Raw genomic sequence first — 13,544 nt, forward strand, 5'->3', positions numbered from 1 at the left:
TAATGTGGTCCCTCTTTTTTGTTTGTTTTTTAGTTGCTGCAGGCGTTGAATAGATGGCTGGTCTAAACCCATATACAAAGAATTACAGTAGTCAAGTTGTGAAGTAATGAAGGCATTGATCACCCTCTTTAAGTCTTTAGGACGCAGATAGGCCTTTCCCTTGGCTATAGTTCTCTATACATTTAATAAATGACATTTTGATGTTTTGATGTTTGACATAAATGCAAATATAAATGTAATTTTAAAAAAATGATAATAAATAATTATCGATTTTCAAATATTGCACCTGTCAATACAGAATGAAATATTCTGTAGCCTATTTTGCCGTCAATACTGCCGACGGTGTCTTTGCTGTAATCAAATCAGTCTATATTTATGTTTAACATGACGTATACTACTGCTTGAGTCTTGGAAATGGGAAACATGCATGTGTACAGACAAGGCTAGCAGCAGCAGCAGCAGCGCCGTGTCAGACACGTTTCTGGTGTGCAAAGACAGAAAATGCCACGCAGCTGACACGCAACAGAAACGCCACGCTCACGCCACGCAGGCAGTGTGCAGGAGCCCTAAGACAAACTGTGACTTTCTGAAGTTGCAATGTTATCTTTTTGAATTGATGTACATCATATGTGTAATTCATGACTCAATTCTAAAATTATTTGACTCTTCAAATTCACTACCGTGCATATTTTTTTTCCGAAATAAGGTTCCATGGGGTCCACTGGAAGGGGAGGGACTCCGCCTCTCTTTGGCTTTAACAAATGAGATATACAGTAGGCTATGTGTTAGCTAATTAGTGAGCTTTAGAGGTGCTGGTAGGCGGATTGTTTTTTTTACCTTCAGACAGCTGTCTCCCAGATTCCTTTATTTATGCTTTATAGCCATCACCTGGCTCCAGTTACATATTTGCTGTTGAATAAGCACTATTATAATGCGGCATATGTGAATTATATTGAAATCACCACAAACAATGGCTTTGTCTGACCTCATCACACAAGATTTTGAAAAGTCCTTTTGTATCACATCTAAGTTGTGACCCTTTTATAAAAGTTATAATTTAATTCCTTACGCTCGGTGTGGACCCTGCAGATGCACTTTATGCTGTAGATCCTGTGAATACTGTACACGTCTTTTAACATTTTGATCTTGAAGAGCTTTCTACAAAGCAATGGAAAGCATTGAAAGCTATTATTCTAACAATTGATATGGGGACAAGGCAAAAACAGGGTGAATTATGCCCTCTTCCTAGCACGGCAGGCAAGAAAAACAGAAGAGAATTTCAATGCTCAAAACAACAGCTTGAGGAAATCTCTCGCCAACTATGTAGTTCATGCTGTTCCTGCGATCTGGAGAGTTTTCTCATATGAGAATCGCTCTAAATGAAAACGCAGAGAGCCATGATGCTAATCTTTCTGGAACTGCTCCACTGACAAGGAGAGTCTGGTCCTGTGGACTGATTAAGTGTTTACCTCCAGCTCAACTTCATTTCAGTGCCCAGGCCCCTTAGCAGTTACTTGGGTAACAATTTAAAATGGCATCATTTGAGTTCCACTCGTTGTTAAGTGTCGCAGGAGTACGACAGCACCTCCGGCATCTTGGGTCCTTTCTTCCAGACAAAATCAACGCTGCTGATGGTGTTTTTTTTAAAGGAAAGACAGAGGAGAGGAAGGAACTGTTGGATAAGAGAGGGGGTTGACAGTCTGTAAAGGTCAGCTCAGACAAAGGCAGCGGAAGCACACTGTCAATTATGCCGACAAGGACCTCTGAGAGCTCTCTTATGGGCTAAATTACTCTTGGACAACAGTTTGTTAGGTTGTGTGTAGTCTATATCCTTCGTGTTCCACTTCCGGGATTGCACCGATGTGACAGGAAATTCCGCCGGATGCATGTATTTTCCGTTTCCTTCCGCTTTCTTTGTGTTGAAATTTAAACTCCGGCGGATGTATGAGTACTATGGTTAACTGCTCTTCAGATCTCTGCCTGTTAAATTGACACAGCTAGCTAGACTATCTGTCCAATCTGAGTTTTCTCTCGCACGACTATTTTGCATAGACAGTATATAAGAATGGACCAACAGATCCCGTTGCTCTGGACGGAGACCAGTGAAGGCCATTAGAAGCACTTTTCCGGTGAGCGCTGAGCGTTACTGCGCAGCCTCCAACTGAGAGAGACGACGTAAATGTGACGTGAGCAACCTGTCTGAAAGTTGGAAGTCTTCTGGTAGCTGTGCCAAGAGAAATCTCAATCATTCCCATTCTTGCAGAGACGGAGAGCGTAGGTATATGTAAGGAGATAACATGGACACAGGCTAATTATTGCTAACTAAAATGCTAGTTAACATTAGTAATAAAACGTAAACAGCTAATGTAAGTCGAAACTGTCTGCGAGCTTCTCCTGTACTATACGGTAATTCCTCTACTGTGTGACAGTAAGTCGCGTGGTTATGACACAATCGTTAGCCTATTTTTACAAAAACGTCTGCTACGGAGCCATAACGTGAGGTACAAGGTAATGGAGCCTTTTATACATTACACAACAATGGACAAATACAGTCTTTAAACGCTTCAAATGTAAAGTTATTCGCTGTCAAAGTGACGTCAAAATGAATGGCAGTCAATGGAATGCTAACGTCGGGTGATCGCTTTCAAAATGGCGCCATAGGAGGTTCAAGCTCTGAAGCGAAGCTTACCCCCTTGCTATTTTGCAGCGGCTCTGTGCGGAGTTTAGCACCGCCCATGACGATTCTGATTGGTTTAAAGAAATGCTAATAAACCAGAGCACCCTCCCATCCCCGAATGCTATGTGGAGTAGCCAGACCCTCCTTCAGCGCGCTTTGGAAGAGGGTGTAGCAAAGCTAGACTAGGTTGTGTGAGATGCCTTCAGAATAAAACAGATTTGGCTTTCTGTGAGGTGTAAAAACATGCTACACTTGACCTCCTGACATTAAAAACACCAAAGCTTAAAGGCAGCAACAATCTCACCCTTTCTTTTACTCTTGGTTGATATACTTCATCTTTGAGACGGATAAAAGTATAACGGTTAACATGCGTCACCACAGCATGAATATTTAGCACAACTCCCATTGATCTCTCATACAGTTTTTTTACCCTCCCCATGCTGTTTTAACATCTAAGGCACCAAACACAACACTGATTTATTCAACACTACATGCACAGCTAAAATGTGTCGTGCTATCAGACGTACCCCTAAATAATGCACACAGAGGCAGCACACTGAATTTGACCTCAGGAAGAAACAACGATTTTGCAACAATTGACTGTTTTTTTGATTTTCTTTTTCTGTACACCACAAACCAGGATTAGGATCCCACACTAACTTCACACTGCTACCTCAAGCGGAAACGTGCAATCTGGTCTCGGTGTACCATTTGAAGCCTTTAATGGGAGACTTAGGGACATAGGACCGATCAATTATCTGCTAAAAGCTGAAAATGATGAATGGATGAATTGACCTTCAAGGTGGCAGAAAAATCTATTCTGTGCACACTCGGAAAGCAACAACAACAACAACCACAACAACAACAACAACAAATGCAGTGCAAGAATTGAACATCAAACTGTCAAAATTCAAATATTGCAACATGGACGTTATCATTAAAGATGATAGTAGATGTTTTAATTTAGTTCAATACCACAAAGAGAAGTGACTTACAACAGGTTTCCTAGGAGATATCTGCTATACTACACAGTGCTCTCCCCCCACCACACCATAAGCTATACATTTTACAGGCCATACATGTATTTAGCAATGCTATTTACAGCAGAAGAACCCCGCTCTGACTAAGTGCTTTACTGCTTCTTGGACGTCTTGATATATGGTTGTTAAATGGCACATTTTATGAGAAAAAGAAAAAAACACCCCACTTGCACAACACACTGCAGCGCAGACCTTGGCGGACAGCATGAAATGTATATAGCTCTTGCCAAGGTTCTCTGTAAAAGATCATTACATTGTTTGTGGTGATTTTAGGTAATGATAAATGCATTAAGATGATGCCAGTAAATTGTCTCAGTGAACGCCTGGAGTCACATTTAATGCACTAATGTTCTCTCCTTCAGTTATGTAATGAGCTAATCTGTTGATAATCATTAACACATCAAAGTTTACAATCTCTCTCTTTTTTTTTTTTTTTATCAATACTATTATATATAAAACAGCAAAATTGAAAAGAACATTTGCAGTGCCCCAACCTTTTTGTCCTTTCAGTTTTCACATTCACATTTAAAGCAGGTAACAGTGTGAAAAGCAAACCTTACACAGCTGATATTCAGTGAAACGTGACTTCTGAGTAGATCCCAGTGCTTCAGAAAAAAAAAAAAAACATGACAGATTTACCAGATTTGCATGTGCCCACAGCACATGAGGAATGGACTATACAGAGTTGTAAAAGTGCTCATGTAAAGTGCCTTCACTCGCCCTACAATACTTAAACTTGTCCAACCTTTGCACCATCAATGTGTTATCTACTTCCTCTTACATGCTAACTCATACTGAAGCGAGGGCGTTGGCCCGTGCTGGTAAAGTCTCTTCAATGGGCTCTCTCTGGACTGCTGTGCTGTGAGGTTTATAACTTTGTAAATGTCAACCTCGCTTTTGGACGCAACAAAGCAAAAAATAAAATTAAAATAAAAAACTCCAAAGGATGACACAATGAAGACTGAAGAAGCCCCAGTAGTCTCTTTGTCTTTCACTGAAAAGGCTTAGGACCTAATGCTCATGCTCATAGACCCATTACTCAAGATTGACCCCTTGGTGACTTCTGTGCTGACGGTGGAGAGCGGGACGCTCTCGTAACTCTCTGTCACCCCCCAGCAGCGACAGCGCAACAGGGCAGACTTCACCTGTTTCTGGAAATTGCTGTTGAGGAAACCATAGATGATGGGGTTGACGCAGGTGGAGGCCATGGCCGTGAGGTGGCAGGCTGAGAAGATGACGTCATGGCCGCAGGACGGGATGGCCTCGTGGTTCCAGTCGAACACCGCGTTGAAGACGGTGAGAGGGAGCCAGGAGAGGGCAAACGCCACCACTATGGAGAACAACATGGCGTTGATCCTGGTGGCGCCCTTGGTTTTCTTTTGAGTGGTGTTCCTGCCGCGCTCCACCATGTCCTTCCGCCTCCTGAGGCGCAGGTAGACGTGCAGGTAGCAGATCATGATGAGGGCGAGAGGGAGCAAGTACTGGAAGACCAGCAGGGAGGTGGTGTAAGCTCGCCGCTCTTGAACTGACGGCCACAGCTCCATGCACACAAGGTGGTCGCTGACCGGGAAGGGGAGACTCAGGTTCTGGAAAGGCAAGGTGAGTACGCTGTACGAGAGGAAAGGCGCCGAGATCAGGCAGGCAACAATCCAGGTGACAGCCACGGCCATGTAGGACTGGCCCACCATGGGCTTCCATCCTGTCGGGTGGACAATGAGCTGGTAGCGCTCCATGGCGATGAGGACGAGGGAGAAGATGGAAACAGTGACCGATATGCACTCGATGAACGGCGTGAGCTTACACAGGACGTCTCCTAGGATCCAGCGGTCCATCAGTGTGTAAATAATAGTCACTGGCAGGCACACAACGCACATGAGGATGTCAGAGCAGGACAGGTTGGCGATGAAGATGTTGGTGACGTTGCGCATCTCCTTGTGCCGTGTGATGACAAACACCAGGCAAGAATTCCCAATGAGACCTACTGCCATAACTGTACTGTAAGCAATGATGAGAAAAGTGTTGCCACTCACTGAGAGGGAGCACTCGTCGGTGAAATCCCACGGTATCTCTTTCCACAAGGCTTGGTTGTGGTTGGTGTTGTGCTGCAGCTCCATGGCAGCTTTCCTGGGCTCACTTCAAAAGCCGAGGGGGCTTAATGGAACTAATTTGTTGTGTCACACCTGCTGTAATTACTTCATGAATAACATTTGCATTTCCTTACAGCTTTGCCTCATCCTTAATCTTCGGCAGTCTTTACAACGAAGTTTACTTGCTGCCTGAAAACAAGGGGAAAAAATGAAATGAGTGACCTTGTACAAATTTCCAGTCATGAAAAGTGTATTTCTAAAGTTAGGAGCTCTTGAGATATTAAGAGGTTGGTTTATCACTCAAATTGTAATGCAGCTCCGATGAAAACTGCAGCATGCAAGGAAATTGACCCTAACTTGCTGAAAAAACTAATTCCATCATTAGACGGTTACTACTTTTAAATAAGAATATGTGGCAGAAACTGATTCTCTTGCTTGCAGGGTTGTTTTTTTTTAAATCACAGTGCTTCTGAATGTAATCGCACAAGTGTCTTTATGTTATGTTTAGTGGTTCAGTTTCATCTTTGCACACACTGGCAGTGGATTCAGTATGACAAAAACAGAGACGTATGAAGGGAATTATCAATGCTGGTATAATATGAAGATATCATGAGGCTGATTTTCTATCTCCTCAAGGACCGGCTATGAGAGTGAAATGATGTGCTGATAGCATGCCATCAAGAAAACAGCACAGATCCAGACTTCTTGGCATCGCTATAATGGCATGCTGATTTGAATTTCCATCACAATAATGTGATAATGACTGCTCCTTCAGGGACAATCATTCCCTCTCACTGTTTTCTCCCCTTTTGACAGCGGGAATTTATTCTGTTTCTGTCCATAAAGAACAGACACCTCTCGTTGTCGCTGAGCATTCACAATAGATTCTAAAGCACATGTGGTCCTTACAATCTCCAACAAATTAATGTACTGGAAAAAAGAACAGAAATACAATTGTATTACACCAAGACCAAGAACCTTAGTAGTGTGTGTGTGTGTGTGTGTGTGTGTGTGTGTGTGTGTGTGTGTGTGTCTGTGTGTGTGTGTGTGTGTGTGTGTGTGTGTGTGTCTGTGGATGTGTACGTGCATGCATATTTGTGTGTGTGTGTGTGTGTGTGTGTGTGTGTGTGTGTGTGTGTGTGTGTGTGTGTGTGTGTGTGTGTGTGTGTGTGTGTGTGTGTGTGTGTGTGTGTGCATGCGTGCTCGCGTAGCAGTGAAAAACAGTACTGATTAACCGGGATGTTTTGCCCCTTGGCTCAAATCTTCAGAAATGAACACAGCTATGCTAATAGAATAACAATCTACAGGATTTATCATTTTTAATTGAGGACTCCTTAACGATGACAAATATTGACAGGCAGGACATTAATTGCTTGTGGAGGTCTCTAGTATGAGCAGAAAGGTCCTATTATACTGTGCTCTTTAATCTGTGGTGATTACAAACAAAGACTAATCATAACAAAAGTAAACACTTGGACACTTGGTACCTGGAGCTAAGTACGGGAATACCACTTGATTTCCTTTGTGGTACAGTTTTTTTTTTGTCTTGGCGTCTGGATAATTTAACCCCTTCTGGATATTAACCTGACTAAACCTGGCTGAATTTCTCCAATATACGTGGCCCGCATATCACACCCATTCTGTAGCCTTCATGCTAATCATTTATGGCAGAATTTGGACATTTTAAAGTGATGCATTGCTTTGTGTTGCGTCTGCTGTCCAAAGAGTGTCACAATGAAATGTAATAAGGACATTATTAATATTTGACATGAGACTTACTAATTAATGTGACAGATTATCTGCATATATAAATATATATATATATATATATATATATATATATATATATATATATATATATATATAAATATTTTTAAATAAATAACCAGACAAAGAAATCATTGAGGTCAGGGAGGGGGGGGAGAGAGAGAGATTAGTATCAGAAGTGGGATGGTTGTAAATTAGATTTTAAATCCGTATCTGACATCGTTCGGTCACCTCGCTAATCTACTTTGACATCACACAAGTCTGGATTTTATCATGCGAAAATGATTATAGGCATCACTCACGGGCGGATGAAAACCACATGAAGGGATGAGAAAGTGTCATAGTGGCTACTGTACCCTGGGTCTCTGCAGCTGTCCTGGATCCACCGTCTGTCTGCAACTGCGTGTCTGACGCGGACTCTCTCGGCTCCGGACAGGTGGAAGAGACTCCTCTGTCCTCCAGTGTACCACAGAGCGTGCTGGCTGCTCTCCTGTCAGGAGGAGGAGGGGGGGGGCGAGGGGGGGACAGGACATCACTCATTTCCACCTAAACGTCCACTAAACCGCGCTACCTACACTTTTAGCATCCCCCTAAGGAGAACAGGCTGGCCAGTAAGTAAGAAGAAAACTACAAATCACATCAGAATTAGCTCGCCTGACAGCACAGGGAATTCAAAAATACCAGCGCGTGTGATAAGATTGTTAAAACTCCCTAACGTTACACAGACAGAACCCCATAAAGAAAAAAATGTTAGGCTACTGAAACTGAAATATTAGAGTCGTTAGAGCTTTGTCGTCGCATGTCATAAAAATACAAAATAACCGACCTTATAGGAAACATGTCTTTCCTACTTTCAGTTAAAACCCTCCACCCCTTAAACAGTTGCAGGCTAGCTCGAAATGCCGTGTTTTAATTAGCCGTTGTTTCTTACCGAGATGTTGTTTCCCCTCAGGCTTCCAGCGCTGCTTTGCATCAGGTGAGACACAACAAGAGTTTTTGGTCGAGGAGAAGGTAGGAGGTGTCCTGCCAGGAGCACTGATAGGAACTGAGATAGCTCTTAAAGCGACCTTATGCCTCAGACTCAGGCAAGGGATGTGATTGGGGACATGTTACATAATAAAATCTCCGTTGCTCGCACGCACGCACGCATGTACACCCGCGCTCAGGCACGCGCACTCACAGGGGCCAATGGGGGAATTTAGTTATTTGAATTTTTTTACTCATGGTAACATTAGATGATTCATTTAGCCTGATGTAAAGGGGCACGCTGAGCCTTCTCATATTGAGGCAGGTTTCATAATAGCCTAGCTCCCCAATGAGAAGTCGCTGTAATGTAATGTTGATATTATGATGAGTGCAATGTTTAGAAATCCTATGAGGATTATTGTGATTGCCATAAAAGGGCTAAATACAGTATGATGCCTGTGAACTATATTATATTGTGTTCTTCTGTCCACATGGGGAACTTTTCTAAATCAAGACTGTATAGAGATGTGGAAGTATTTAGCCGTGGAAAACAGAAACAATGCTGTTTAAAGAAATTCAGACAGATTTGAAGTTTTCACACCCTGAGGATCTGTGGGTACAAACAGCTCTTATGAGTAGTGTTTTTTTTTTTTTTTATGTAGACAAACACAGAGGACTACTACATCATCTTGTTTTACATTGAAGTTCATTTTTTCACCCAAACACCACGATGCTAATTCTGCATCTAAAAAGAAAAGTAGATCCAAAATCATTTTCTGCTGTCACAATTTAATAATGACTATTGATTTACATCGATTGATATGTGCATGTATTCAAGGCCATAAACTAACTTCGCTATAAAGATCATTACGCTCGTCAATGTGTAATGTACTGTAGCCCATATACCCAAAGCCAACCACACAGGTTCTCTGCATCTGCAGTATTGCATAATTCTTTAAGGTCCATACTATTAAAAACATCATCACGATTAGAATCCCTGTCCTGAGCCCTCCGCAGATAACACCTCAGACTATTTTAAACGTGTTCTTTGCACCTCTCTTGCTAGTGCAACAGATTGTTAACTGCTTCTTCACACCATCCCCACACACTCCTGTTTCAAGTAGAGGCTGTACGAGAGAACAGTAATAGCTGTTTGTCTGAGAGAGAGAGAGAGAGAGAGAGAGAGAGAGAGGCAGAACAGTGATTTGCCACCAACAACAACAGCTCTGTGGGTGTTTACTTGACACAGAGACACCTGTGTCAAGTCACTCAAGACAATTCATATGTGCACATATTTTTCAGAGAAAAGCCAGAATGCTGAAAAAGAATTGGGGGAACAGGACTGAATGTTTTGCCTTGAATGAGCAACTATTTAATATATTGAAACATGGAACGGCGGTTGTACCTCTCCCCTCTTGCAATCTCTACTACTGTCACTCACATTTTGATTTTTCTTTTAACTGGTGTTGTTTTGACGGAAGGAGAGAGAAAAACTTTATTTTTTAAATGTCTGTGTCTCAATGTCTAGACAACTGAGCACTGTGGTGACATGACATTGTTGGGCTTTTTTGACAGTGTGTCCACCAGTTTATTTATGATTGATAAGTGACAAGTTGATGGGCTCAAGGGCATTCAGCCCAATCGAGTGTGGCCGGAGAAGCTTGTGCAATCTGGAAAGGAAGATTACCTCTCATGTAAAAAGGGAACATGGTTTCTAAAATGAACATTTCTGCCACAGATCACATAAACAAACAGAAAGCAAATGAGTTTTGTCCGTCTTTGGTGATAAGGTACAAGAACAGATAACATGTTCCAAACAGTTTTGAAACATTATCTCTAGCTGTAGCATGAAATATTTGAATGCTCTTTGATCACTTCTTTTATTTGGTACACTCTATCAACTGTTTGGACTCCCATCTTGTGTCCATTAATACAATACATAAAGTAACTCGATTCAAATATATGTCCATATTTGGATTCAAAGAGAGACTCATTACATAAGGCATTTGTGAGTGGTTCTTGTGGGAAAATTGTAAATAGTTTTATGTGTCACTGCCAGTGTAAATCAATATAGTACCATGCCCTATTAAGAAGGAATTGTTCCCCTGCTGTAGCTCCACAAAGGCCTATCCATGTTTTATAGTATTTATTATTAATTATTATTTAGTATTTGGGGAGCAGTTGTTCCTCTGTGTTTTTAAGCCCATCGCCAGTTTTTGGGCGATTTATTTGTGTTGACAAAAAAAAAAAACTCTCACTTTAACAGACCTTTAATATCCTCTGCTGTGCAATGAGGCTTCAAAATACATTACAAACACCAGCCAGCCAGAACAGAGAAATACATGGTGGCTCTCTGTAACTTCACACTTTGTTCAGTCGTGTTTTAAAGGAGGTGAAGTAAGTTCAATTCAATTTTATTTATAGTATCAAATCATAACGCGTTATCTCGAGACACTTTACAGATAGAGTAGGTCTAGACCACACTCTATAATTTACGAAGACCCAACAATTCCAGTAATTCCCCCAAGAGCAATCATTAGCAGTAGCTAATGCGACAGTGGCGAGGAAAAACTCCCTTTTAGGAAGAAACCTCGGACAGACCCAGGCTCTTGGTAGGCGGTGTCTGACGGTGCCGGTTGGGGGTGTGCTAAACAGTGGCAATAATAGTCACAAAGATAATGGAATAGTGACTACAAATGGTAGTCATAGTAGTTAATGTCATAACAGGGCACTGAAGGGCATTACAGGATGTAGCATGGCACAGCACAGCATGGGTGGGCGTAGCAAGACGCAGACACTTGGCAGGACGCAGCCGGACACTGCAGGGCATTGCAGAGCGTTGGACCACACTGACAGCTCCAACCAAGATCGTGGTGCCACCCTAATCCAAGGGAATATTCTGGGCGGGAAAAAGAAACATAAGGACTCCAGGGAGTAAACTCTTCACTAAGTGAAGAAACTAATACACCCAAGGAAACCATGAATTCTTTTGTGATATCAAGAGGACCCCTAAATAATGTAAAAAGAATTTGTAAATTTTTAAACCTACTTCATGCTGCTGTGAGAGGGGCCTTTATGTTGTGGAGCCAGGCTAGAAAGGTTAGTCTGAGCTCAGGAAGTGCCAGGAAGTTATCGTTATAATGAGTTATGGAAAAGAGTCAGAAGTATAAATAAAACCTATTTAACATCTAACATCGATTGTGAGTAGCACAGATTATTTTCAAATTCAGATCACATCCATGCCGAACATTTAAATTATGCTCACAAAAATGAGTTATAGTTGTTATAGTTGGTATGGTCTTCTACTTGACCTCAGTGCTGACAGTAACTGTTATGAAATATAAAAGATGTCGTACTGTTATAGTATTGATTTAAATTGGCATGTAAGGCCAAAAAGAGTTATACAATAACTCATTTATAAAGATTAGTAAAATCACTACTCCCTGAGTTCTTTTAGTCAAACAAAAAGGTCAAACATTTTCCAGATGATGTCGTAAATAAAGGAGATGCAGTATGTAGAGATAATGGTGACATACAGGATATATTGATAGTGACAATGTTGTAAATATTAACACAAGCAACCACATTTGGATGTTACTCTAAATTAGATTAGATCAAGGTCGGTCAGGGATTACTGTATGTATGTATGTATGTATGTATGTATGTATGTATGTATATATATATATATATATATATATATATATATATATATATATATATATATAGTAAATGTACTAATACCACACTGTAAAAATACTCTGTTACAAGTTAAAGTCCTGCATTGAAAATGCTACTTAAGTAAAATATGTAAGTATAATTAGGAAAATGTACTTAAAGTATTAAAAGTAAAAGTACTGAATGCAGAAAAATCCTCACATTTTAGAAACTGGAGACGATCCAAACAGTTCTGTCACTCAACTAAGTGTTTACTCGGCTAATCAATTCAGCTGCACTTGTGTTCCTATATATTGCTGGGTAGTGTAAGTTATAATAAAACATCATATTTTATAAACTACATGTGTTTTGTGTGCAAAAATCTTAATTTGTAAAGTAACTAGTAACTAAAACTGTCAGATTAATGCAGTGGAGTAAAAAGTAAAATATTTCTCTCTGAAATGTTGCGGAGTAGAAGTAGAAAGTGTCAGAAAAGAAAAGACTCAAGTAAAGTACCTCAAATTTTACTTAAGTACAGTACTTGAGTAAATGTACTTAGTTACATTCCGCCACTGGGTGTAAGTATCAAGAGATGAAAAGAATGAAAAGATTTACAGTCACTAACCCAAACCCCTAATGCCATGGGAATGTTCTGTACCAACACTTTATAGTGCTAGTCATATATTAGTTTGTATAAATACCAATATGTCAGACAGTGCAAAGGATCCGTGTGTGTGTGTGTGTGTGTGTGTGTGTGTGTGTGTGTGTGTGTGTGTGTGTGTGTGTGTGTGTGTGTGTAGGTTGAATTCAGCAGAGAGCAACATAATTGATGTACTAATTAAATCAAAAGCTATGTTATACATACCAGTTTTTTGAATTGCGATATTTGATTTTGTTGTGATTTTTTTTATGTGAATGTATGAATGATTTATGATTTTGATGTGATGGGTGTTGTATGCAATATGTATTCTGTTCGATAGCAATAATAATGTGTATGAGAAAGAACGAAAAGAGAAAGAATCTAAAACAGGAAAGAAAATAAATCTAAATACATGTCAAATGTAATCCCGACTGTCTACTTAATTAAACTTCTGATCTGCCCACTGTTCACACCCCTCATATGGCAGCAAACTTATTCCAGGATTTGTATGGTGTGAAAACGGCTAACCATACAAAATCTAAACATGGCAGAGGTCTAATTCATCATCTAAAATCAAACAGTGAAATACTAAGGCCATATTGATCATGCCGCTTGATTTTTCCTTCTACCCCTCTCTCGTTGCAACCCTGAATCCATACGCATTGTGTACAGGGCGCTACTCATTGAGCGAAGGACAATCTCCCCTGCAATAT

At 40.8% G+C, this 13,544-nt stretch overlaps 1 protein-coding gene across 1 annotated transcript; it reads right to left on the reverse strand.

Annotated features, from left to right (window-relative positions):
• Window positions 1-3,238: 3,238 nt before the first annotated feature.
• npy8br (neuropeptide Y receptor Y8b) lies at window positions 3,239-8,652 on the reverse strand. Its single transcript, XM_078250219.1, has 3 exons — window positions 8,503-8,652; window positions 7,928-8,061; window positions 3,239-5,993 (listed from the first exon to the last, which is right to left on the reverse strand). The coding sequence occupies exon 3, from the start codon at window positions 5,829-5,831 to the stop codon at window positions 4,722-4,724; it is 1,110 nt and encodes a 369-aa protein (XP_078106345.1). The 5' UTR covers window positions 5,832-5,993; window positions 7,928-8,061; window positions 8,503-8,652; the 3' UTR covers window positions 3,239-4,721.
• Window positions 8,653-13,544: the final 4,892 nt, after the last annotated feature.

Source organism: Sander vitreus, chromosome 5 (genome assembly GCF_031162955.1).
Source record: "Sander vitreus isolate 19-12246 chromosome 5, sanVit1, whole genome shotgun sequence".
Lineage (NCBI taxonomy): Eukaryota > Metazoa > Chordata > Actinopteri > Perciformes > Percidae > Sander > Sander vitreus.